At 41.2% G+C, this 25,887-nt stretch overlaps 2 protein-coding genes across 2 annotated transcripts; one reads left to right on the top strand and one right to left on the bottom strand.

Moving 5' to 3' along the window:
* Positions 1 to 7,271: 7,271 nt before the first annotated feature.
* LOC134048819 (protein BTG1-like) lies at positions 7,272 to 7,863 on the bottom strand. The gene is made up of 2 exons (XM_062500829.1): positions 7,746 to 7,863; positions 7,272 to 7,621 (listed from the first exon to the last, which is right to left on the bottom strand). The coding sequence occupies exons 1-2, from the start codon at positions 7,861 to 7,863 to the stop codon at positions 7,272 to 7,274; spliced, it is 468 nt and encodes a 155-aa protein (XP_062356813.1).
* Positions 7,864 to 10,968: 3,105 nt separating this feature from the next.
* Positions 10,969 to 21,291, top strand: ATRIP (ATR interacting protein). The gene is made up of 13 exons (XM_062500786.1): positions 10,969 to 11,245; positions 12,415 to 12,500; positions 13,487 to 13,657; positions 14,303 to 14,418; positions 14,716 to 14,876; positions 15,883 to 15,981; positions 16,427 to 16,556; positions 17,315 to 18,028; positions 18,573 to 18,715; positions 19,254 to 19,345; positions 20,174 to 20,257; positions 20,543 to 20,789; positions 21,230 to 21,291. The coding sequence occupies exons 1-13, from the start codon at positions 10,969 to 10,971 to the stop codon at positions 21,289 to 21,291; spliced, it is 2,382 nt and encodes a 793-aa protein (XP_062356770.1).
* Positions 21,292 to 25,887: the final 4,596 nt, after the last annotated feature.

The following is a 25,887-nucleotide window of genomic DNA, read 5'->3' as shown; positions in this document are numbered from 1 at the left end:
AAAATATCCAATGATTTCAGTATCAGCCTATCACACTTTGAGGCAAAAAGAAGAAAACAATCTTCTCCCAATACATTTGTGTATCTTTTTCCTATCTACAGGGAAAAATTGATTACGAAAACTTTTGCATCATCCTTTAACATGCAGTCAGGAGAGATGTGACCTCTCATATATACAGAAAAGACCCAGCACACTTCCCAGAAGAGAGGATTTGTATGAGTAATACCTTATTTTGAGCCCTAAATAAAACACTACCTCATCATACACATTAGAATTCTGTTCCCATTTATTCTTGATAATTCAAATTCACAGAGTGAGATAAGGCAAGTCTAAGGGGTCAGTTTTTGTAGCAATCCATTCCAAGAATATATAAAAGCCCAAGCACTGTAGTAGTTTATGTTCATTTCCATCACTCCTACATGTGTCTTTATGCAAATTTAACCCTCAGGTTGCCTATTTGCAACAGAAACATTAACAGAAGGTTGTTTTGATTATAATGATGCTGTATAAATAATATGTAGGGGACATGTGCAAAGTGTCAATTGCATATTCATATCATAAATATGTACAGTTATTAAAGTAGAATTTCATACAAAAATGCAGACCACAAGGAATTCTCATTAGTATTTTAATCACCTATATGCAGCATGCAAAAGAAAGTTTAGGTCTTGTAGGCAATGTAATTTCTAAGTATTTCTAAATACTTATAAGTAACAGGCAAGTTCCTTTCCCTCCTCAGAGTCCCAGCAGAAAAAAGTTCCATGATGGCACTCAGTGTAAAATGAAGTAAGTTTAGTAGTTTGAGGATACAGCAAACTTGCTGCTATGCAGCATTCTCTTCTGACTACCCAGAAGTGCTGCAGCAACCAGAGCCCAGACAGATGATGAAGTATTTTCCGGTAGAACCTACCTTTTTCCGCAGTTCCTTGTGGGTTTGTTCACTTTTCCATTCATGAAGCAGAAAATTCTGGGAGTTCCACAAGTAATATCAGTCATTTGAGGCCAAAGTCACTAATTGATCATTGAAATTATCAATTTAAGCCCAGTTTGCATGACTGAGCTCTACCCTCATCCCAAACATCATCCTGCAGGCACAACTGCTCTACAGTAAAAACTGTATCAAGTTCACTGTACTCACTACTACTCAACTACAAATAAAAGTTGGTAAGAATTTATCCTCTGAAAAGTTCACATTGAAATGTGCTGCATCATAGCATCAACAAAGACTGAATTTACTTTTATGTATGCATTTTTCTTTTAAAAATGTGGTTTGTTTCAGAGATGATCTTTCATACTTGGCATATCTCCAGGATTACAAACTTACTTCTCTAATACAGATATTTATTTAGCAATAGAGGTTTGCTTGAAACATTATCAATCACTTTGGTAATTTAATATTTCTTCTCCCTATTTGGTTTTGAAGCTCTTTTATCAAGAGAGATATTTCCAGCTTTGTCTTTCAGTGACTTAAAACTGATTTGCTGTTTAGTTTAGTTGAACAGACGCTTAGTCTTTTCCAGCTTTTATTTCTTTGCATTTTTAAGAACCACTGTGAAAAATAACTGATATTGCATAACAGCTAGCGAGGCTATGCAAATATCACTATCAATAATCCAGAGCCCAGTAGTTTAAAGCATTGGTAACACCAAGGTGGGCACAAATCACAATTTAATTTGCCCTCACATTGCCTCCTGACACCTTCTAGACATTGATAAGTCTTGCTGATTGCAAACAGGGGACAACTGAATCTCCCAAACAGATGAAAGATCCTTCCATGCAATTCCATCTCAAAATACATTGCCCACCAAAGTTACCCAAATTACAAGCTAAAATCAGCAGGTTTTACGTCTCAGTGAAAACTGTACATAGCCTTCTAACAGAAAGAAAATATCACTTGTTATTACTGGAATAAGTTCACTCCCCAGCATGAAAACTGTGAAAATAAATAAGTCTATTACTCCTACAGCATATATATTGCTAATAGTGACTCTGGAAGCATGAAAAATATAATTTATAAAAAGTATCAACCTTATTAGTCAGGAACCAGCACACCTCTATTACCCAAGAATACAAATCTTCCCACTCTGCCATGGTAACGTGGATCTGCCTGAAGAATCACACAGAGCCAAAGTGATGGCTGAGTGCTGCTACGCTGAGACGTGAGGCAGAAATTAAGATTAGATCCAAATTCTGAGTCATAATTAAAGAAAACCAAGGTGAAACAGAAAAAAAGATGACAAGTGCAGATTATTGTGAAATTTGAAAAGAAAATGTGAAGGAAGCTAAAAACGTGAGAGGAAAATCCATGGTTGCAATAGCTAAGAAAACCAGTTATACAAAGGTAAAGACCTTTTAAGATACATCAGAATTTAAATGAATTCTAGTTCTGAAAAGAGGAAGATGGTAAAATTACTAAAGGGATCAGCAAAAAGCTCGAAGTGATCAGTAAACATTGCCTACCTGTATTTGGTAATGTGGATAACTTTATACTGCATGAGGATAATGAAATGGTGGAAATATACTTATGACTAGTTCAGATAACATAAAAATAATAAATTTTAGGATTTCATAAAGAAAAACATAACTACAAAGTCTAGAAAATGCCCAAGAGAACTGCATTAGGGTATCAGTGGGACTCCAATATCTATTTCCAGTGTATGTGGAAACAAACAAAAAAGTTCTCTACAGTAAGTGTCCCAATGTAAAAAAAATTAACAACTAATAATTGCAGGAGACTCACAAGACTTTTAATCATGGATTAAATGTAATGAGGAGGTTAATTTATTGGTATTAATTCACTTCATAATAAGAGTATAATTCAAAGGAGAACAATATCATTAATGCAAATCAAGCCAGCTGTACAGAAAGCTACTAAACAAACCTGGGATTTGTCCTTTGTGTGAGCAATCACAAACTCATAATTTAGGTTTCTTTACTGGGCACTTCACCTAAAACACATGGCATTCTAAACAAAATAACAGTGAAGAACATGTTACAGGAATTAAAAATTAGTTAAGTGAAAGACCTCATGTTTTTAGCAATTCTGTCAGGACTTCTGCATTGTTCTCAGTTTAAGTGAAGCTCACAGAACTGTCAGTGCTGGTGAACTGCAAATCGCGGTGGGAACAGGGTGATCCTGATCAGTTGGTTCACTGCACTCATTCCCTGGGAACACATTCTCAGGCACATATTAAAAACAGAACAAGTATTGGCAGAAAGCATGTAGGTAAATCACAGTTAAAAGAAAATTATTTATGCTCAAACTTTAAAAGCTTAATCATTTTAATCCTTTAAATACAAAAAACAGGCTTAATTTGATGGCAATATAAAGTGCAACACACCAAAAAGCCTTTCATCTTGAGGATGAGGAAATAAGGACACCAATGGTTAGAAACTAAACATCCCAAATATCATATTTTAATTTACCTAACTCTAAAGGTAATAGAATCTGAAACAAGTACAGACAATCCCCTTATCTCCTGAAGTTCTCATAGCAAAACCATTCACCACTGTGCTCTTAGGTCCAGCTAACGAGTCAGGAGGGTGATACACAATAATTGCAGTGCAAAAGTGGTCAGGCTGTATAAACTAGCAGGACTTTCTGTCTCAGGTGGATTTTACCACTCAGACAAATGTTATGTAATTAATTTGGCACCAAGGCAATGTTTTGGAGAAACAGGCAAATGCATGTTTTATTTCCCCCTATTTCAGCTTTAGTTATCTGAGTTAACCCATCCTCATACAAACTAGCATGTACTGACTCTCCTCCCTGGATTTTTACTCCTTCGAGGAGGTCAGCATGCAGTAATCCTTCCTGCAGAATCCAAACCAGTCTGGTCTAGGTCATGACTGATGAGATGTGGTCAGTCTTCTGTGGCAAGTATGTAATTTTAAAGATGTTAAGATTTTGCCTTGCTTGTTGCAACAGCAGAACACAAAACTTATCCCCTTTCAGGGAAAACACGAAGTTGATTTTCTTTACCTCCTCCAAATAACTGCTTCCCTGGCTCACTACCAAGCACTCTATTCCCTCAGAACAGCTTTTGTACTGTCAGTGTATCTTTGACCTCTCTTAAAGCAATGGAATGCAGTTCTAGATGGCACAGATATGACAGTGTATTTACTTGCAGCTCAAGTGTTTTCTTTGCTTCATTGGGTTTTGTTCAACTCCCCTGGTGACCCCCACCTGTTTGTCTGCAGAGTGACTTCAACTCCATGCCAATGGCTTAAATAAATGAAACTTAATTTGCATTAAATTGCCCATTCAACGATAGACATCAATCCTACAGAGAGCATGGGATACTGGAGATGTGGCATTATAAAACATCTGAAACATCCCATTGCTTAGGAGAGGATTAATAAAAGCAGCAGAATCCATCATGGCTGGATTAACCCAGGCTCTTCTCTGCTCTTACATGGACAGACACCAGGCAAGAACAGAACCTCTGAAAAGCCAGCTACACCCTCCTTCACCTCAAATCACACCCAGCAGCTGGAAATCATATCCTGTCTCCCAAGTCATCTTCAATTCCACTTCAAGTGTTTCCTGCTATGGAAAACCTCTTGTTTTGTTTTCCTGTACGGAAAACCTTCTTGAAGGCTTCATACCCATCTTTTCCAGTGGGCTGTTAATATAATGTGCAGCAAGGCCAATTACCTTTCAAATGAAGTTTAATTAAAGAAGGCACCTCATCCTTAGCAGATTTAAAGTTATTCTGTTCAATTAGTGACAAATGTGTCAAATACATCCCTTAGAGGTCCCAAGGAAATAGGATTACCCACACTGAATATTCATCAGAGAGGAAAAGGAAAGTATTGCTGCGTCCTCAAGAGAATAAAACAATGTCATGAGAACCGATTTCCAATCTTATCTAATAAAGAGGCAATTTGCCCCCAGACCTTTAACACCCATTTGTTAAACTAACCCAGAAATTCATTGGGGTGATAGACTAGAAACACACAATCAATTTTTACAGGGTTTTAATTACTAAGAAAATTGCACTACGTATTTTTTCCAGATTAAACAAATACCACTAGAAAAGCCTGCCATCGAGATAATAAGCAAACAGCAAGAAGCAAGCCACAGCTTTTTCTAAAGCAAGCAAAGAGAAAACCTCTTTGTGAGCTGGAGTTCTGCCCTTTGCAGTTTGCCCAGACTTGCCCCTTCCCTCGCTGTATGTTCTACCATGTTATTGACATAGCACAAGGAGGGTTTTTTTGCTGACATACTCACACCAGACAAAGCTCTCTTTCATCAAGTGTTCAACCGTGCTCCAACACCAGGCTACAGAAATCAGCAATGCCAGGCAGCCTTCTATGGCTGAATTAGAAACCAGTGCTACTTAGAATAGGAATCACAATATCTGCAAATTAAATCCTTTACTGGGATATCAACGCTGAGAGTATCCACATAAACCAACAATACAAAGTTTTGTTATTACATCAAATCTACTGTATTTGATATCTTCACTAAAACTTGTACCCAAACTAGTATTAGAGACCCTGACAAAAATAAGGAACTCAAAGCAAGAAACAGAAGGATTTACCTTCCAGAAAAGCCAAGGTAGTTACAGCATTGATGATCATTTTCACTCAAGCTTCCTACATGGTGTAAAGTTGCAGTTTTAAACCCAAACGCCATTTCCTTATAAACTCAAGCTTTTATTTGCTGGTTTTTTGCAATACATCAAATATTAGAAGAGTACTGTTGGGGGTTGGTTTCTTTCCCTTTTTCCCTCTGTGGAATTTTCCCCATTGTCATGCTAAGATACCTGTTGACTGGGCCCTGGTGACAAGGGGGAGGGGACGGGAGGGAAGAAGCAAGCCCCGCGAGATTCAAACAGGCAGAAGAGGAAGCGGAAGGCTGGGCCTCGGCCCATTTCCCCCGCGGAGTTCGGACGGGAAGGACGATCGCCGTCTGTGTCCCATCCCAGCGTCGGGAAACCACCATCGGACCCTGCCCGGCTGTCTTCTCGCTGTGAACTACCACCATCCAGCACTCTGCCGAGCACCGGGACCGACACCATGAGCGGAGGGCTCTCTCTCTCTCTCCATCTCTCTCTCCCCGTGGGACAGCGCTGCCACCACTCCCAGCTCTCCTGCGGCTCTGCGGGACCCGCCCGCCCCCAGCACCGGGAACTGCAGCTCAGGGAAAAGGTGCCTGCAGCCAAAAAACACTGGGACTGAGTTACTGTTCTGTTTGTGGGTAATTTCATAGCTGTTGTTGTTCTTGTTTGTCATGTTAGATACACTAGTAAAGAACTGCTATTCCTACCCCCATATCTTTGCCTGAGAGCTCTCTTAATTCCAAAATTATAATAATCGGAAGAATCACATTCTTTTTTCAGTCCAAAGGGAAGCTCCTGCTTTCCTTAGCAAACACCTGTCTTTCAAACCAGGACAAGTACCTTTGCTTCCATTAAGTACCAAAAAAAACCCACTCAGTTCTACACAGATTATTAATCTGAAGACAGGCAGCCAGCAAGCTTTCCCAAAACTGAGCATTCTGTTGTGATCTGAACTAAAGATTGATGCTCACTGTTACACCTCTTTAACTACAAAGCTTTCTGCTATTATTAAAAATGGATAGAAAAAGCTTTGAGAGCAATGTTAAAACCTGGGGGGGGGGGGGGGTGGAGGGGGGAGACAAAACAAATAAAACAAATCAGAAACATTTCAAGCAAGTATTTATTTTTCTATTCCCATGACTAGAAATAACAAGACAACTAATTCCCCACTTCTTTTTTGCTAAAATATTGGGGTGTGATGGAACCCAGTCCTCAAATAAATGCATGCTTTGAAAAAGGAAAAATAGTTATTTCTGTGATTTGTGCCTCACAGTCAAACTTGAATGACCCTGAGAGAAGTCTGTGGAGACAAATCACTGGAAACATTTATGTTCAGTTTGCTAGATCTGTTTCCTACCCCCTCCCCCCCTTCAAGTTATTGCTCTGCAAGTACTAATTTTGACTAAAACCTATCATAAAGAGTGGTACAGTATTGCTTTTTATTACAAATAGGCAAAACTTTCTCGAAAATATAAGTGTGTATAACAATCTACCGACTGTACAGTACATTAACAGGACACAACCCAGAAAGGAACGTGCAGTGTAAAGAACTGCTTTATACATTTAGCCCTTGGCCACGAAGAACTTGGCACGACTTTAATGACTAAAGGGTGAAGAAAATAACTAAAACCAAAAGAGCTCAGTTACATCTAACTTTGCCATGAGGTTAGGATACATACAACATCGTACAGAGAAGAGTTGTTTTTAACTAGAAACCGTCATCATGTTGTAACTCTTGGAAGGGCTGGATCTGCCAATTCTCCGCTCCTTGCAGCTGGTCCTGCTCTCCAGCTGTTTGACCGCCTTTCCCCCAGGCTGGGCGCTTTCGTACAGCACACAGATAGACCCATCCTCGCCTATGCGATAGGACACTTCGAAGGGGTCGACCCACAGCGTTAATTCGCTGGGTAAGAGCTGGAAGAGCCTCTCGTGGCTCAGTCCGATCATTCCCGCCGCCTTTCCTATCAAGGGGTCCATCCTATGGTTGATCCTGATGCAGCGGTAGCCGGAGCCCTTGGAGGGCATCAGGGGGAACCAGTGGTGCTTGTAGTGCTCTGCGGAAGGGAACAAAGAGGAGCTTCTGCACGGGGCTGCGCTCTGCCGAACCCCGAGGGGTGCGGGAGGGATGGAAGGGATGGAGGGAAGGGATGGAGGGAAGGGATGCCCCCCGGCACTTACGGCACATCGCCTCCTGCAGGCACTCGAAGAAGCACTGCAGCTGCTCCTCGCCGACCCCACCGGCGGCTCGGAGGAGGCGGGTCACGAACGCGGCCGCCGTGGAGATCTCGGTCCTCATGTCCGCCCCGGCCCCGCTGCCAGCACCGCCCGGCCCGGCCCCCGCGGCCGGGGGCGGCTCCGCGCAGCAGCCGCACGGCGCGGGCGGGACGGGTTTGTTGTGGTGGCGGTGGGGAGGGACCGGCTCGGACACACGGACAGCCCGACGCACGGACAGCCCGCCCCGCCTGGCAGCGCTCGGTGGCTCCGGCAGGACGCGGCCCCGCTCGGCTCGGCGCTCATTGACCCAACGGAAATAACGGGGGGCAGTAACAGAACTCCCCGCTGGGCTCGGGCCCCGCCTCGCGCCCAGCCCAGGACAGCGGCGGCTCCTCTCACCCCACCGTTAGCTCCACGGCCAGCGTTATTTCAGGCACGCACCGCCGTAATCCTCGTGCCTCGTTCCCTTTTTGCTCTCGTTTCTCAGGACCCAGGACAAACGCGGACTAAAAAACCCCTCTCAGACACACAGCTCCGAAGCGTGGGATTTCCTTTCCCACAAAACTCTTGACATGTTCCCAAAACCCCGACCATTCCTCTCCTAACCAACTCTCAGGTCTGGATCAAGATGCTATTTTGTTGGAACAAATTTTCGCTGAAGTCCCATTTGCATTTCATTATTTCATACTTTAGGAATTAAGCTAAAAAGAAAAAAAAATCTCTGCTGGTAGCTGGACTGATTCAGTCATCTGCTTCAGTTTTGATTTGTTCAGTCTTTTGAGAATCAGAACACAAAACACGTTCAGGTCCAGCTTCACTGAAATAAGGGACAAAGAAGCAACATTTGCATTGGAGTTATGGAATTCTTGCTAGCATTTAAAACGAACATACCATTAGCAGAACTAAGCACTGTCCAAATCCCCACGTAAGTTATTAAACTTAATGCTTAATTATGCTAAAGAGCTCCCCCCTTCCACAGGGAGTGCACCCAAATGAAAAAAATGCACAAATTCCCAGTTATCTCAGTGATTTTACTCTTAAGTCAGTCAGACTTTTACTGCTAAAACCAAGACAGACATTAAGGGCCCTGGTTTTAACTTGCACGTGAGAAACTAAAGTAATGGTAAGAGTAGAAAGCAAATTAAAGGTAGCTAGAAGTATTACAAGAGTCAAAAGGTAATGCTAAAACTGCTCATGTGGATTGAAGGCTGACACCTGGATCTATTAGTCCTAAGTGGAATATTCAAATGAAACAAGAAATTCGGGCTATAACAATCAAAAGAGGTCACAGTTGTCAGGTAGTGTTATAGTCACACTTTGATTTCTTGTGCTCTCCTCAGGGAGTTTCAGGTTTTAGACTCAATGTAAGCAAGACAAAGATGAGAAATCAGCAGATATGTAACTGACTTTCACCCCCTGCCCAAAAATGGTTCCATAGGCAGCTGTATTTAAAGCTAATTCTACATCTCAGACTCACTTTGTTGTTATTCAGGTCCTCTGCAAGTCATTTTCTCTCTAGCAGGAACACCTGGAATAGAAGAAAACAGAGTCAGTACCTTGGTTTATCTTGTTAAAAATAAAGTTTGTGCAAGTGTTCTACCATTCTATTTTTCCTCAGCTTCAGCTAGAAGAAGAAGAAGAGAAAGTAAAACTGAAGGTATATCACTCAAACAGTATACTGTTATTTAAAAGCAGCATTAATTAAAAAATAATAATAGCACAATCCTATTAATGTATTGAGTAACAAAAAAAAAGTCACACACAAACAAACAATAAAAACCAACAAAAAAATCAAAATCCAGAATTAAGAACAATTGATCAAATTCCTTTTAGATTACTTAAATCAAGGTCTCAATACATGTGTCTACAAACATAAGCAGTGGAAACAGAGCATTAAAAATTGCCAGGAGAAGAGTTTTTAAACTAAACAATTTCAGTTTTACTCCATCTCCTCAAAGCATCTCTATCTAAACATAAAGAAATAAAGCCATTCTTAAAAGCAAGAAGTAATTTTTCTTTATGCCTAGACTACAAAGACAAACATTACCTTTCCCACTAGAGGGAGAAAAAGCAATAACCCCAAGCATAAATAATGGTACATTCAGCGTTTTGAGCATCAAACCCACCCACAATTTCCCTGGCTTAGTACATAATTGATAAAACAACTTCTTGGAGAAACAGAAACAAACCCTTCAAACAGCACCTCAAAACAGAAGCGATGCAAGTGCAGCTTCCCTTCGAGAGTGCCCCTCTTCTGTGCACCTGGGCTGACTGATGCAGCTGTTCCCAGCTGCTGCTTCCATTGGGATCGCCCGCTGCCACTCGAGCACAGCAGGGGACAGTGAAATGAAAAACGCTCAGGGCTTCCTTTGGGCCCTACTGGCTCATCACAGGCTGCTCATGCAGTGCGTGGATAAAGAAAATGACCCTCTAGTGACAACCGAATTTTCCTGAACGTAGTGGAAAATAGCGAAACGAGCAAGAGAAATCAGAATTCTCTGACAGAATTGGAAATATGTCACACTAACAGGGTGGTTTTCACTTAAAAGACCATCAAAGGATTTGTAAACTGATTGATAGAAATAAAAACAATTAGTAACCCCTGTTTTAAAAGTGTGCTGCAAGACTGTGGTCTACTCTCTTCTTAAAAGGTTCATAAACATAGCTGTGACCTCACAGCCTCCTGAATTATACAGAGCTGGAAACTCTATTTTTCAGTCCACCATTAAAACCAGGCAAAACATTATTACAAAAGAGAGATAATGTCAGTAATTTAACAGAGGGGGTTTAGCACAGGACTTTTGCAAATACTACACTTCCGTGACGCTTTCAGAGGTCCCAGTTAATCAAGGGCAGGGTGCCTGTGGCCGGCAGTGCGGCGTGACACCACCGGGCCCGTCCTCACCGTGCTGCCTGCGCTCCAGGTCTGACAGCTCCACTCCCCCTCACGCCACTGAGGGGGCGAACCTTCCCGCCTCCCTCCTCCCACCCAATCAGCGAGGCGCTTACATGCCGATGTCAGCGGCCAATCGCGGGGGCGCTTACAGCCGGCTCTGAAGCCGCCGCCACTCCATTGGCTGTACGGGGAACGCTGCCCGGCGGTGATTGGCGGACGGCGCGGCTCTCGCGGGAGGGGCGTGGCCGAGGCGGCCCCGCGGCGTGTGGGCGCCGAGGGTCCCGGTCCGGCATGGCGGCGCTGCCCGTGCCGCGCAAGCGGAGCGGTCCCTCCCTCTGTGGGGACAGCGGGGCTGAGGCCCCCGCGCCGGCGCTCCGGAGCGGTCTTCCCCCGCACAAGCGCCCCAAGAGCGCCGTGACCGGGATCGTGGACCCCTTTGGGGACAGTGATGACTTCACGGCGGACGACCTGGAGCAGATCGACATCCTGGCCTCGCAGGCGCTGTCGCAGGATCCGCCGGCGGGACACGCGTGGGGAGCTCCGGAGCTGCCCCGGGCCGGGCGGCAAGGTCGGTGTGTCCCTCGCTGCGCCGCCGCTGCGAAAGGGTTTGCTGTCCCTTTAGGAGCCACGGAAGGGCCTGGATTGCAAGGGACCTTAAAGCCCATCGGGTGCCACCCCCTGCCATAGGCAGGGACACCTTCCACCATCCCAGGCTGCTTCAAGCCCCATCCAGTCTGGCCTTGGGCACTTCCAGGGATCCAGGGGCAGCCACAGCTTCTCTGGGCACCCTGTGCCAGGGCATCACCTCCTTCACAGGGAAGAATTTCTTCCTAATATCTAACCTAAATCTCCGTCAGCGTGAAGCCCCTTCCTCTTATCCCGTCACTACAGGCTCTTGTAAATAGACTGGCTCAATCTTTCTTGTAAGTTCTCTTAAGGGAATTGCTCCTTCCTGTTCCCAGGCCACCAGCACCCCACGACCCCCGGTGTCAGAGGGATGGTTGGGATTTAGAAGAATAGCGAGGATAACACTCCCGGCAGGCACATTGCATGGCACCAGGAGCCCGTGCCTGGTGTGGATGTGGGGTAATGCCAGCTTGGGGCAAGGGTGCTGCATGTTAAACCTGCCAAATTAAAAAAAACGAGTTTCCTAAACTTTCAACATGCTTAGGTACCATATTCTGGTAGCATGTTGGCTTTCAGATTTTTTTTCCCGTCTTAATTTCTACTAATTAATGCATAGCATGCCTTGTATTAACAGATGACTTCCAGGTTTACTTTGAAAGAAACAAAAGCAGGGGTTTCTTCATAATGAAGCTTAAGAGCTTGAATAATCTAAGTATGTTTTAGCAACCCTGACAGTCATCTCACCAGGTGAACAAGTTTTCAGTGAACTCTTGTTTGTGCTTTAACTAAAATTATCTCAGAAGAAATGCTTGCTTTGCTGTGGGTCATCTTGCTTGTTTAAGATATGAGATGATCCTTAAGGTTCCTTTCAACCCAAACCATTCTGTGATTAAAAATTCGAAGGGGCAGAGGTCCTCCTCTTATACAATTGATGCATGAGCACTAGCAAAGTTCCTGAGATGGTTACGTGAGGCAGGTTACCTGTTTGTAATGACAGTAGAATACTAAACTGTTCAGATGTATGCAGTGACAAATAATAAAACTTTGGTGTTGAGTCACCAGTGATGTACATTCATCATCTGTGCTTCAGATTTTGGCTTTTCCTTGCAGCAGGAAGCAGAACAGAAGATGGTCTGATGAGAGATGCATTCCAGTTAGAAGTGCTGCAGACACAGCATGAACAAGTCAAACAGAAGGTTGGCAATATCCTCCCCTCTCCTCTAAATACTACATTTTTGATAGGAATAACTGAAAGGTGGATAAATCCAGTCCCAAGCATTTAATTCTAATTAAGGTGATCAATAATATTTGTAATTCAGGGCTGTGTTAAAATCATTATACTAGAAACAGTTCTAGTAATACTAAAGAGTGAGAGCAGTATTTTATTTCTTGGTTATTTCAGATTAGCAAATGCTAATTTTTCAGTTTTATCTGTTCCCTATCAAAGAATTTTTCTGCCCTGTCAGCCAGACTTGTTTTGTTCAACTTAAAAGATTTGAGAAAAGTGATCTGACATTTAAGTGACTTTGTTACTTTACCTTCTGGTGATCATTTATGGAAAGATACTCTGTTTCCCTTTCCTCACTCTCTGTATCTTTCCCAGCTCTATTACAGCTACCTTAATCAGGGAATCTACATATTAAATACCATATTAAATCACAATTTTACAGTTGTAGAGAATTGTCTTTCTGATCTTCTCTTCTTGCTTTTCTGAGTAACTTCTTTATTATCCCTCCAAAGTCTTGTGTCTGAGTAGTGGTGGCTGCTCAGGAAGTATTAGAGACTCAATGTCATGAAGATACTGTCTGGGGGTGGCACCTTGTCTTGCACTGCTTGTTGGCTATCCTGGTGGATGTAGTAGTATAATTAAATTATCACTGTTATCATCTAAACGATAAATTATTGATGTGTGTGACTAAAAAAAAAAGGAAAAAAAAACATTGCAGAGAAGGAGAAAGAGAAGGATGGTCTTGTCATTTTAAATTATGTTAAAGAAAACAGTAGCTGAGCTTGATTTAATCAGAGAAAGATTAGAGGCAACAAGTTTAGAATTTCTGAGCTGGGTTACCAGCAGCATTATTCTCCCTAGAAATTGCAAATACACCTAATTTTCAACCACATACTGATGGAAATACATAGTTTTGGCTATATCCACCCTTTAATGGAATTCCTCTGTTCGCAGCTGAAAGAAATGCAGGATGAAATTCTCACTAAAAATGGAGAAATTAAAATTCTGCGTGACTCATTGCAGCAGATGGAGTATGCTATGGAGGAACAGAAAAGATCATACCTACTACTGGAACAGCAAAAATTGCAAATTTTAAGTGAGAAAGAAAAAGAATTTGCCAAAAAGGTTTGTAAATATGTCAGTTACCTGCAGATGACATGCAGAAGCTGATTTATGACTTCATGATGTCACCATTTAGTCAAAGGAAGAGTATTTGTGTGAAATTTCCACAATGCTTGCTTTTATTTTCTTACCTAAAAGAAAACATATGTAAGAACTCACTGAGGCTTTTCCCCTGCCAAAATAAAGGAGTGAAATTCAGGTGGTAGAGGTTTTCATTTACTTATTGCTTTTTAAAAGCCATCCCGAGAACATTGCTATTGGAACGTATTTTAGAGTGGGAAAATGTGACAGAACATGCTTTGTGGCTCTGATCAGATTGCTATTGCTGTTGCAGTCATTTCTGTGCAAGCCCTGAAGAGGACAGTGGCTGCTTTTGTCCTGCTCTGCACTGGCAGCCTCACTGGAGCCATGCCCTGCGCGGCACTTGCTCTGTCTTAGCCTCTCCCCCTTAAAGGCTTCTTGCCTGAACTCCTGGCACTTGGTTCTCAGATAGTTAATTGGACAAACATTCCTAAAAATGGAGATCTTGTGTCGAGTTCACAGTAAGCAGATGGTGATCACAGTAAGCTCTCATGGCAACTCAGTAGCTCTGCAGTTGCACCACTTCTAAACTGGCAACAGTAAAATTGCCCTGCATTCCTATTTCAGTTACAGTCCCTGCACTCTGAGCTGCAGTTCAAGGATGCAGAAATGAATGAATTAAGAACACGACTTCAGAACTGTGAAAGAAATAAACACCTTTCTCAGGCAGTTCCAGCAACAAGGTAGGGGGGTTGGAAAAGGAATTTGTGTTCATTTTTGTAGTATGTGTGTTTGAGCTATTGAAGTTTTCTTTCTTCATGTAACTCTTAGCTCTGTTGTCTTTAAAAAATACAACAGTTAAGTCTGATGACATCTTTGGAATTTGCTCAAAAAAAAAGTCTTCCTTGTATCTGAGACAAGTTCAAAGAGTTTATAGTGAAGTATCTTTAAAACATAGTGCAAAGAAATAGATTTTTTTAATAAAATAATTACAATATTATTGTAATTATCAGAAATACTGATTCATCTTTTTATCTTAGCCCTAAAAAGAATCTTGTGGTACAAGTGAAATCAGAAGGATGTTCTCCACAGCCAGCAAGAAGGTATTTTCCTACAAAGGAATCCTTCAGTGCTGAAATGTCCACTAGGCCATCGTGTTCTTCAGGAAATCTGATGGCCCTAACTACTTCAATCAAAGAAGGTAAACCCATGTACAGCTTGCAACGTTTTAGCTGCATGTGAACACTCTACATTAGAGAAGGATTTTGTGACTGAACAATCACAAAAAATGGTCAGTTCACAGTTACTTGTTTTATTTTGGTTTTGCTTGTGTTTTTTTCCACTTTATACCAACTGGAGTTAAAAACCCATGACTGAAATTTGCATGAAGATAATTTCAATTCATACTTTAGTACCGGATGCAAAGGTGTCAACGATGAAGCTGCCAGTGGCTGCAATACAAAAACTTTATTGTGTGATGAACTAAAACATCCAAATTGTTCATTTGTCTTTTCTCATTGTATAAAGAGAAGGAAATAATTTGCCTATTTCTGGGCCTGCTAGTCAGCTAGTGCATGTTTTTTATTCTTGTTTTAGCATTTTGGGGATTAGATTTTAAAGGGTACATATTTAGCCATATTGAAAGAACCAACTGAAACAATGTACTCATTTCCTCTTTTATGTGTAGGACAGTAATTCTCACAAAATTGTATCTTGAAATTCATTGAGTAAAGCTTAGGAAATTAATATCTGCATATAATTGAAGATTGCTGTACTATGCAAAAAAATGCTATAATATGAAACAAAATTAGTGATTTTTTAATAGCAATGGGAAATAATAAATGGAAGAAATGTGGATATCATCAACTAATCCTTACTTCAAGAGTCATGAAAAATCTGAGATGTTGCTGTCAGTTACATTGTTCATTCTAAAAACACGGGCAGTGGGAACTCCAGCAAAAAGAAAAATGCAGTAGCCTGAAAGCATTGGTATAGCTATTGTTTGTTATGGTAACAACACTCAATATGCCTATTTGTTTGAAAAAATACATTTGCTTGTTTTTTTTTTTCTGAACTCTGCAAGGCTTTTGGCCTTGGTTTGCTTGGTAATTATGACATGTAGAGATGAGTAAAAGATTATCAAACCCTGTGGCTGTGTGTAAAGGATGGGTGCAGATCCGTGTTCTCCCAATCCCTGTTTGTTTCAGACAGGAAGATAACTCATCCTGAAGTTTCATCCCTGAAGCATCACAAAGCAACAGGAAAAAACAGTTCCTACAACTTTGTCCCCAAACGAAGTATACAAGGTAATAACATTCTGGTAATGCAGAAATAAAACCAGGGAAAATGTATCTTTAAAAAAGAAAACCCAAAACACTATAAAGCATTTTAAACAGTCAGCTCCAAGAATTCTTCAGAGTACTATCTTAGTTACTGTTGGAAGTGGAATTGCATCACATAATTTCAATGTCTGGAGTAGAAAATGGAGGGCAAGTCACCAGAACAGCTGGGATATGTGATCACAGCTAATAAGGGATCATAATTAAAATACCTCTTAATATAACTTGGTTTATATTTACATATCTTAAATTCATTTTTTCTGAAAATCATCCTCCTGTTAAAAAAGAAGATTCATAATGAAAAAAACATTTTGAGGTTGTGAGCCCTCTAAATAAGGCTGATTTTCTGAAGTACAGATTTTTTTGTTGATGATGGCAAATCTCCTCCAAAGAAAATTCTGCATCCTTCCAGGTTCTATCTTGCTGAATGCACTGATGAAGCAGCCCATTGTCCCTGGGTCATTTCTAGGACTCTGCCACCTTCTCAGCAGCAACTCTGAGCCTCTGCCTGGAGCTGTGTTGCTTCCCAATTCCTTGGATATGTAAGTTTTATTTTCTTTGTTAAACTGTATCTGCCATGCTCACCACAGTGGCATACTCTGTACTAAGAAAACACTTGGTGATGCAGGACAGCTCATTCCCTGTGGTAAATCATGCTCTGCTTAGGCCATTTAGTGCAAAATTTGGAACATCATTCTGTATCTTTGATTATCACATACTGAACACTGGATCATCACTAAAAAAATAAAGTAGGTTAATTATCTGTTAGAGGAAGGCACAGAACTAAACCTGGGAGTAGCTGTTAGCAGCTTGCATTGCAAAGCGGGGAAGCAGAGAAACAAAATCATGACTTAAGGGGGAAGAACATGCTGAAGATGTGATTAAAAGTTGGTTTTATATCTTCAAAATAGAAACTGTGTTCAATTGGTAATGTACAGGTTGTTGCAACTTTCCAAGATGTATTTATATTTCCTGGTAAAGCATTTTAAATACGAAGATTGGATATAAATTATAAGTTCTTTCACTTTACAGAATCCTACTCTAGGTTCTGAAATACATTTCCTTTTCAGATAGATTGTTTTATTGTTAATAAAACCTAGAATGCTTTGAAATGGCTCTTCCATTCAGGCACAAAGGAATAGGATGATGTTTTCCCCCCTTTTTTTCCTATTTTGGAAACAGACATCTCTTAATACTCCAGCCTTTCTATTACTCTATTTATAATATGGATAACTCAGATTTCAACTGTGTTCTCTGCTTTTTCTCATGAAGCATTTCCCTTTTACTTTTATTTGGACAGGAAGCCCACACAACTCCCCAGCAGCAGGACAACTCAAGAAGGAATTGCTCCTCTTGTATCCCTGCAAGAAGCTCAAAAACTGGCAATAACAGGACTGAACTTGATTGCTGTAGATGAAGGATTATCTGAGGGAATCTCAGCAGAAAGCCTGGGAAGGCTCTTGCCCCTCACACAGAGCAGGATCAAAGGTGCTGTCCATCTCCTGCCCTTGGTGGAGCACCACCTTGGTGCCTTCTGCCAAGCAGAGCAGCTTGGGGACACACCAGGGAATGGAGCTTGTGGGACACATCCAGCTGCTTCCAGAGCCAGCACAAACACGGTGTCAAGCAAGGAGGACTTCAGGTTATCCCTTGAAGAAACTACTCTTGTATCACTGGGGATCCTTTATTATTTGGTGTTCTACAGCTGGGATGTTGTCCACACATTGTTGACTGCTGAAATGGAAAGAAGTTCTGCTGCTAGAGATGAACAGGTTTCCAAGATGGACAAAAATGGGTTGTGTGACAATAAAGAAGAGAACAGGACACAAGGAGGGCTGCTTGCTCCACAGGATCCTCCCAACACTGATGGAGCTCAACATTCTTTGTTTAAAAAGCTGCTTCAGCTTTTAGATTTTTCTGCTGCAAGGGGCTCCCAGACTGATAATATCCTGACCCAAAGCCTAAAGGTTTTGGTGAAATTAGCTGAAAATTCAACTATGGACTTGTTAATAAAGTAAGTCAGTAATACCTTGAAAATTATCTCAGAGCCTGCTATTTAGCTGTTTTCATTATCTGTTGAAACTCATCTGGGCAGCTTCCAGTAGAAGTTGTGTTATTTACGAGAGAAATCACATCTCAGATCACATTTGAGAAGCAGCTGAGGATTTTTCTACTGCCTTTTGTGTTAATGAGTGTAATAACCATCCCTGATCAATAAGGTTTGCTGATGATGTTCGTATGAAGCAGATGCTGTTGCCTCATTGAAAGTGAAGAAGCTTTGTAACATTCATTTTGTGATTTTTGTGGTTGCTGAGAGGTGCATAAGGAAAGAAAGCACAGGATCTCATTCTGGCAGGTAAAACTGCCAGTGTGAACTACAGTGACTACAAAAGTAACAATGTTTTTCAGCATACTTTGTACTTATGACAGATAATTTAAGAGTGGGTATGTTATAAATAGCTGGAAAGGCACAAATTATGATGCTGTCTAAAAAAAAAAATAGTGGATTTTCAACTTTCAACTTCACTTCCCTTTTCTGACTAAGTTTTGTTTTGAAGTTTCCAGCACTTACTGAATAGCCAGGTACTGCAGCGCTGTCTGCGTCCCGAGACTCCTCTGCCTGCTGTGCTTCTGACTGTGAGACTCCTGTGTGCTCTTGCTCAGCACCACCTGCTGGTTGCTCAGCTCTGTTCTCATTCAGGTAAAAGACTGAAGGACACATAAAACTGTTACCATGACTAAAAGTAATGCAAACAGGCCTTGCTCCAAGGTGCTGAAACCCCAGAAGGCAAAAAGCCTGGAAATTTGTTTTCTACTTAGGATTTGGAGAGTATTTGTCTTGTTGTATCTTTCTACAAGAAGTGCTTTTGACAGCCATTTTAAAATAACTTTCTAGATTGTATATTTAAGGTTGATGAGGAAAAAGGGGCTTTTGAGGAGTTTTGAAGATAAATTTACCTGCGTTCATGGCACTTAGAGATTCCAGTACTCTGCATGATAAATGATCTCTGTTCAGTTCTCTATGAATGAACCAGGACAGGATTACCACAAAGGCAAATTGAAAGTTTAGGGATACCAATTTCCTCAGCACTGCAGAAGATATGAGAAGTAAAACAAGAAGCTGATCCTGTACTATGAATCCTAGGATAGAACTCGAAATGTTTTCTTGCCCAATAGAATTAATTTTCGTCATGAACAAGTGGCTAGTTGGAAAAAGAACAAAGTTCTCTCTGTTTCAGACACCTGCCTTCTCCTTGCACTCTACATGTACATCACATCCAGACCAGATAAATCAGCACCTGAAAAGCTTTGGCTTCAGCTGGAGCAAGAGGTAACCATGGCTGAGTGTCCATGTGCTCTTTCCTTCTCCTTCCAGCTGGGGGAGTGGGAGGAGCAGGACAGTGCACAAATTGTCTGAAAACAAGTTCTTTTTCTAGCTGAAATAAAAACTTCAAGTAAGGGGTTGCAGTAAGGTATTACAATTAATTTTGAAATGACCTGTTTGAAATTGAATCAGCAGCCATCTTTGAAGAGAGCATTGGTCATAATAATCTTTTAAATCACTGAAAAAACCAAGGAAGATCCTAGGATGGCTGCAGATGTTCAGCACTAAGCTTTATTTTGCTTTTAGAGCAATAGAAGAGTACCAAGAAGCAAGATTTATGTTTCATTTTGATTGTGTTTATTACATTTAAAAGGCATTCTGTAGTGATTTAGGATTTATATTTCTTGCATTCAATGGAAATGCTAATTTGCTGTTTAACAGTCATGGTTATATATAGAAAGAATAGCTTTTAAACCTAATTTGTATCATTTGTACAGGCAGAAGTGATTTGTTTGAAGTTTTATTTGCTCTACTTCCCTCATTTTGAACCCTTTCCATTACCCCCCCTTCACCATTATATTAAGTATAAACACATTATTTGTATGCAGTGAATTAAAGGCCACTGACCTTGACATCCTCACTCATCAGAAAGTCGAGAAGGTTTCCATGCAAGGCAAATTCTGCCTGTAAAGTATTACGAGGAAAAAAACTTGTACAACTTTAAGGGTAAAAGACATCAGCTCTTAAGAGAAATAAATACCCTAAGAATATTTGAAACTAGCAATGAATTACCAAACTTAGCCCTCACTCTAACACAGCCTGTGTTTGTAACAGACAGTCAGGCTCCTGACACGCTGCATGTGGTGCTCCAGATCAGCAGTTTTATTTCCTGGCACAAACTGTCAGTGCAACCTCGAGGTATGTTCACCACACTTCCCCAGTTTAACCTGCTGTGAACTTCCAAGTACTCAGTGCTGAAGTTTCTTTTTGCCTCTTTTTTTCTTTTTTTTTTTTTTCTGTAAAGAAACAGAAATGTCTTGTACTTTAGAGGATGCCAACTTCTAGGAAACTTGCTTTGGCTTGCTAGAAAATATTCTGAAATTTCAAAGTTTGAAGAGATTAAGCAGTAAAGTTTATATTGAAATAAATTTTCTGCTCCTAGTTTTTGCTTTGTGTGTTAAGGCACTGTTTTTCCTCTTGCAGGTAGTTAAAGCACTAATTGTGATGTTGCACAGACAGTGGATGAAGATTAGATCTGAGACCAGCTTGTGTGCACATAAGGAACAAGTTATTCAGTTTTTACGGGATGCTGTTTTACTCTTGCACAGCCTGTCTCAGAAAGATAAACTGTTCCATGAACACTGTTTGGAAGTTCTCCATCAATATGACCAAGCCATGCCAGGTGTAAGAGCCATTCTCAAAAAGACTGAAAAATTGAGGGCCTCTGAAGGTAAAAAAATCAGTTTTGTCAGTTTTCTCTTTTAACAAGTATCAGAGCTGGTTGTTGCTCAGACCTCTGGAAGCAGTTTAGATTGGATATTGGGAAGAAATTCTTCCCTGTGAGGGTAGGGAGGCTCTGGCACAGGGTGCTCAGAGAAGCTGTAGCTGCCCCTGGATCCCTGGAAGTGCCCAAGACCAGGCTGGATGGGGCTTGGAGCAACCTGGAATAGCAGAAAATGGCCCTAATAAAAGGCATTAAAGAAAAGAGGGGGAGAAGTCTGTGTGAAAAAACACAAACCTAAAGACTTGTTTGCATGGAACCTTCCAAAATTATATTTGCTGTAGTCTTCTACCATCAGTATGTTCTAAAGTGCAGATACCAGCTATAATTATACTGTGTGAAACAGGGGAAAAAAATAATTCTCCAAAACATGTTAATTTTTGTTGCAGAGCTGATTTTGGATGAACTGTATCCTCCTGAGCCAGAAGACCAAGGAACAGACCCCAGCTAGCCAACAGCAAAGATATTTGTCCTTCCTCATCTGAATCATCATTGCCAATGGAAATGTGAACTTTGAATCGTGCTTTTCAGTGATAATCTTGGGTTGCACTCAGCACAACTAAGGTTTCTTTGTTGTAATTATATCAGTGCTATCTACATGTAGCTGAAAGCAAAAGAATTTTGATGATAGTGATAGTGCAAACCCACTCAATGGCTTATAACTGGTTCTGGTTATGAATTTCATCCTGCGTGAAACTGCTGTGAATGCAATGGGAAATTCTCTCTACTCTCCATTTTACTGTGACTACAGCTGATCTTATGATGTTGAATGTGCCAAGGTGTTTGGCATCATTGCATTCATATCAAAGTCTTCTGAACACACTTGTTTCTTTTGTAGCTGTACCACTTGTGTGACTTGCAGAATTTTCTTATTGTTGATATTAGTAAACAGTTTATGGTAATTTTAAAAACCCTTCTAGAAATAACTTGAGGTAGCAGTTTACTACAGGGCTTTGAATTTCTTGCTGAAGATTGGTCACCAGAGCTCACTCAATTTCATGAATCTGCTGAAAGTGTAATTACTGAGATGCCAAAACAAAACAAAACAAAAAAAATACTAGAACTTATAAAATATAATTCCCCTTAAAAGAGCAAGATGGTATTCTTAAGGAGTGCATCCTAGGCAAGAGAAGGATATTTAAATATATGCAGAATGACTGGGGTTTTGGTCACAGTGAAGATGAAGGAACCTCTCATTCCTAGGACTTAGCACCAAACATTGGAGGAAGAGCTGCTGCCTCAGCCTTTGAAGTGTGCATGATCCTCACTCACTGTCACAGAGGGCTGCAGGCCATCAACTGAGTCTTAGACTCTAAAAAGGGAAGTGAGTGTGTTATTAAAATGAGCCCACAGGCGTGTGTGTTTAGATGGGAGAGCTCTTTTCAATTTTCAACAGGGACTTGGTTAAGAACGAGCCTGGGTCCAGGAACAAGGAGGACAAGAGACTGTACGAGAGTGAGAAGGAAACCTTTGGAGAACTGGGAGACATTCTGTTCCCAGATCATGCCCAAAGAGGCTGTGACCTGCCCTGCAGCACCCCACTCCAGGTGCTCAGCAAGCTCCTGGCTTAGCTCTTTCTTTGGAAGAGAACTTTCCTAGAAATGCCTATGCAGGAAGAACTGGGATAATAATCCAGCATCTCCTGAGGGCCAAAGCTCCTTCCTCCCCACCAGCCTGGGCTCAGCCTCCTCCTCTTTGAGCAGTAGCTGCACCAGGCAGGGCCAGGTTGTTTCTGTGAAACACAAGCTGCCAACTGCTCCTCTCAGTAACAAGTTTCAAGTCCCCTTGTAGCATCTGGAAAACTGCTATGTGTCTGCTGAAATGCACCAAGGAAGGATGCACAGGCACAAAGCAGAAAAGCCTTCCAAGTCTGTATGCTTGCATGGTCACAACCCTGGAACGAGGCCCTGGACAAGACAAGCTGCAGATGTTGATGTGACAAAAAAATATTTGACTTGTCCATGTAAAATAAATAAATAAGCACATAAACAAAGCAACCCAAAAAAAAAAAAAAAAAAAAAAAAAAAGAAAAAAGGGAAACAACCACCAAACAACATTTCCTGGTCTTAGGATTAGAGAGAAGAGCTGGCAAGTGCATGTAAAAGTGCTTTCTTTCCTCAAAACTAAAATAAACATTAAAATAATTCCTTAAGAACAGCCTAGTGAGCAGGAGCTGTGGTAAAACAGTATCTGGCTGTGAGCCTGCTGTGAGGGGCAAGTTTAGAGCTGTCCTAACAAAGATATGACAGTCACAGTACCTCAGATATCCCAAAAGGCAGTGATCTGCCATCACTTTTCCACCGTTCTCTAAACAATTTGAGTTTACAGACATAAGAAATATTTAACCCATTTGGGTGAACAGACCAAATGAACTGTTAAGAATTTGGACAAAAACCAGTTCCATAAGGAATCCCGAACTGTTGGAGCAACCCAGTTATAAAAAGTTGTTTAAAAAAAAATTCTTGGCTTCATCTAAAGGGTGTGTGTATGGCAACTTGGAAAAAGGGAGAAGTGGATTATTGCTAAACTTTATATAAAGAGTTATCTATGGAAAAACTGGTAGGAAAACTCCTAACTCTCCTGGCTCTGCATCCCTCCCCATGCACCCCCTCTAACAGAAAACACCCAAACATGTACATTTACATTCTCATTGAGTTTTCTCCCAACTCTGGACTTTAAAGTAGTACAGCCCAGGCTCCATACACCATACAGATCCAAACCCCTACTCTTTGGCGAACATTGTGTTATTGTGAAATTAAACCACAGCTTTTAGAATTGAAGATACTGTCTATTCATATTCCTAAGGAAAAATGAAGCTCTACTCCTAAAGAGAAAAGGCAGAAAGAAATATACTTACAGAACCACCATAATTAAGACATTTACAGTGACCAACCTTGTCAGGATTATTTTAAGATTGCGCTGACCTTCAGCAATTCTTCCCTTTTTACTTTCTCCTGGAACTTTTCTCAGGATTAAAAATATCCAATCATGTATGCAACAGCTGATTATCTCCCATCATCAGTTCTTTACTCCCTGAAGAATTCCCACCACAGCAGCTTTTCCTCAGCCAGTTTGCATTACCCCACCATGTTACATATAAGCTGTGCCTCTGTATTAACTGAGAAAAGCAATTGACATCAAGCACAGGCACAAGACTGAACAATGAAGTACTGAGCAAAGGAAAGCCACCAGCCATGTTCTACACACAATTATCACATTCCTCAGCAGCAGCCACCCATCTGCTTCCTTGCCTGTGGGGATGGCAACCAGGCTTTCCCTTTGGCTGAAAGCTGAGTTCACCAGAACTGCTTTTTTCTGCTCAATGAAACCCTGCTCAGTTTGACACCTTGCAGAATCAATGACTTGGTGAGTTTGGAATGGGCCTCTGCAGCTCATCCAGCCCCCAGCTGAAACAAACTCCCAGAGAAGCCAAACAACTGCTTTGTGTCAGGTCAGGCCTCAAAACTCCATCTTTTCAAACTGAGCTGACAGACGTGAAGATGGCAAATAAAAAATACCTCATCCTGTAGCACACAATTACCCTGACCTGAACTGGGTTTATTCATATTAATCCCACAGGTGAGCTACTGCTTAAAAGCCTGTGCTAAACAATTAAAACTAAGTCATCCTAACCACTGGATGTTTTAGTTACAGTCTGCGATATAATTTATGGCTGCAAGGATCAAATGGTTACACAAGTAAGGTCAAATGCAGGAGTTCTGCCTGAACAGACTCTTGTTTTATCTCCTGTGAATGTAACAGCAAATGCAAACTTCCAGTGTTAATTGTTACAAAATGGACACTGTTGATTGTAATTTAGCAGACTGATAAGAAAAGCTGATCTGTGATCTCTAGAGAGATCTACAAACCCACTGTGGCTGAAGTTTATCAAAGTGCTACCAAGAGCAAGGGCCAGCACCTTCACAACCTGAAGTTGACTGCCAGCACTGAGCATGGACTAATCTGAAAACTTAGTCCTAAAGCTTGTCAGTGCAATAGTTGCTCAAAGGCTAACCTGCTTTTGAAAATATCCAGAGGAAATAGCCACTTCATTTTCCTATATGGTCAGAATGTAATAACCAATGCCTGTGGAGTGTCCTAACAGAAGTAACAGAGACAGTAATGTTTTAATCTATGCATTAATCATGTTGCAGGTTTTGAGAATGAACAATTTGTTTTGCTATTGAACCTTCTTTACAAAACAGCTGAGCTGCAACCCCTGTCCAGCAGTCTGTAAATGACATCCTACCTGATTCCAGGGGCAAGGTACCATTGGAGAGGGAACCACAAATCCCACTGCAGGGGCAAGAAGTGTTAGAATGAAAAGGCTGCAGCAGCTGATTTAAAAGTTCTTTTGACTGCAGTAAGGGAAATGGGATATCAGAGGTTATTTTATGATGGCTAACTGGTCCTGAGTGGGGGGGGGGGCCTGCCTTTGCAGAGGACACAATTCCATTCGTGCAGAAGCCTGAGCTCTTGGAAGGATAAAGGAACATTTTCTTCGCCTTTCTCTCACCTTGGACAGGTTTAACTCGAGCATGTTTTTCGCCTCCTGTATGGCTCACTAAAAAGCTGTAAATCTGACCAGGTTCCTGTGATACAGGCTGCAAAAACAACTAGATGAGGTCAAATAAAAACTAGAGAGGGAAAAAACAGGCCCCAAACCACTAGCTAAAGCAAGCAAAACCTGGTGAGTTATTACTAGTGCTGAGATATAGTACTGAGTTTCCATACATGGAAAAAATTATACGGGCAAGAATTGCTTGTTTGGCAATAATTGCTGAAGTTTTTCCCTCCTGTGTGTGCAGCTCTTCCCACACAGCCCTGCCATGAGTTTTAAATGCATGCCAAGTTTTGTTCTGGAAAAATTCATACTACCATAGACAACTGCTGATTAAACATTATGAAAACATAACCAACAATATTCCTCACCTAACCCTGGGCTCTCAACTCTTCAGTCCAGCAGTTTGCTCTTCTGTATGATCATTTGCTGCAATAAAGGATGAAGATGCCTTTGAAACCCTATGTGCTCCTTAAGGGAATCTGC

The sequence above is a fragment of the Cinclus cinclus genome, chromosome 12 (genome assembly GCF_963662255.1).
Source record: "Cinclus cinclus chromosome 12, bCinCin1.1, whole genome shotgun sequence".
Taxonomy (NCBI): Eukaryota; Metazoa; Chordata; class Aves; order Passeriformes; family Cinclidae; genus Cinclus; species Cinclus cinclus.
Note: the sequence above shows the minus strand (reverse complement) of the source record. Positions and strands in the feature narration are given on the sequence as shown.

Bases quoted from the DNA above. Each gene is read 5' to 3' on its own strand.
- LOC134048819 (XM_062500829.1), bottom strand. From the start codon at position 7,863: ATGAGGACCGAGATCTCCACGGCGGCCGCGTTCGTGACCCGCCTCCTC. The intron at 7,622-7,745 runs GTAAGTGCCGGG...TCCCTTCCGCAG, and splicing joins CCTGCAGGAGGCGATGTGCC to AGCACTACAAGCACCACTGG.
- ATRIP (XM_062500786.1), top strand. From the start codon at position 10,969: ATGGCGGCGCTGCCCGTGCCGCGCAAGCGGAGCGGTCCCTCCCTCTGT. The intron at 14,877-15,882 runs GTAAACCCATGT...TGTTTGTTTCAG, and splicing joins AACTACTTCAATCAAAGAAG to ACAGGAAGATAACTCATCCT. The intron at 20,790-21,229 runs GTAAAAAAATCA...TTTTTGTTGCAG, and splicing joins AAAATTGAGGGCCTCTGAAG to AGCTGATTTTGGATGAACTG.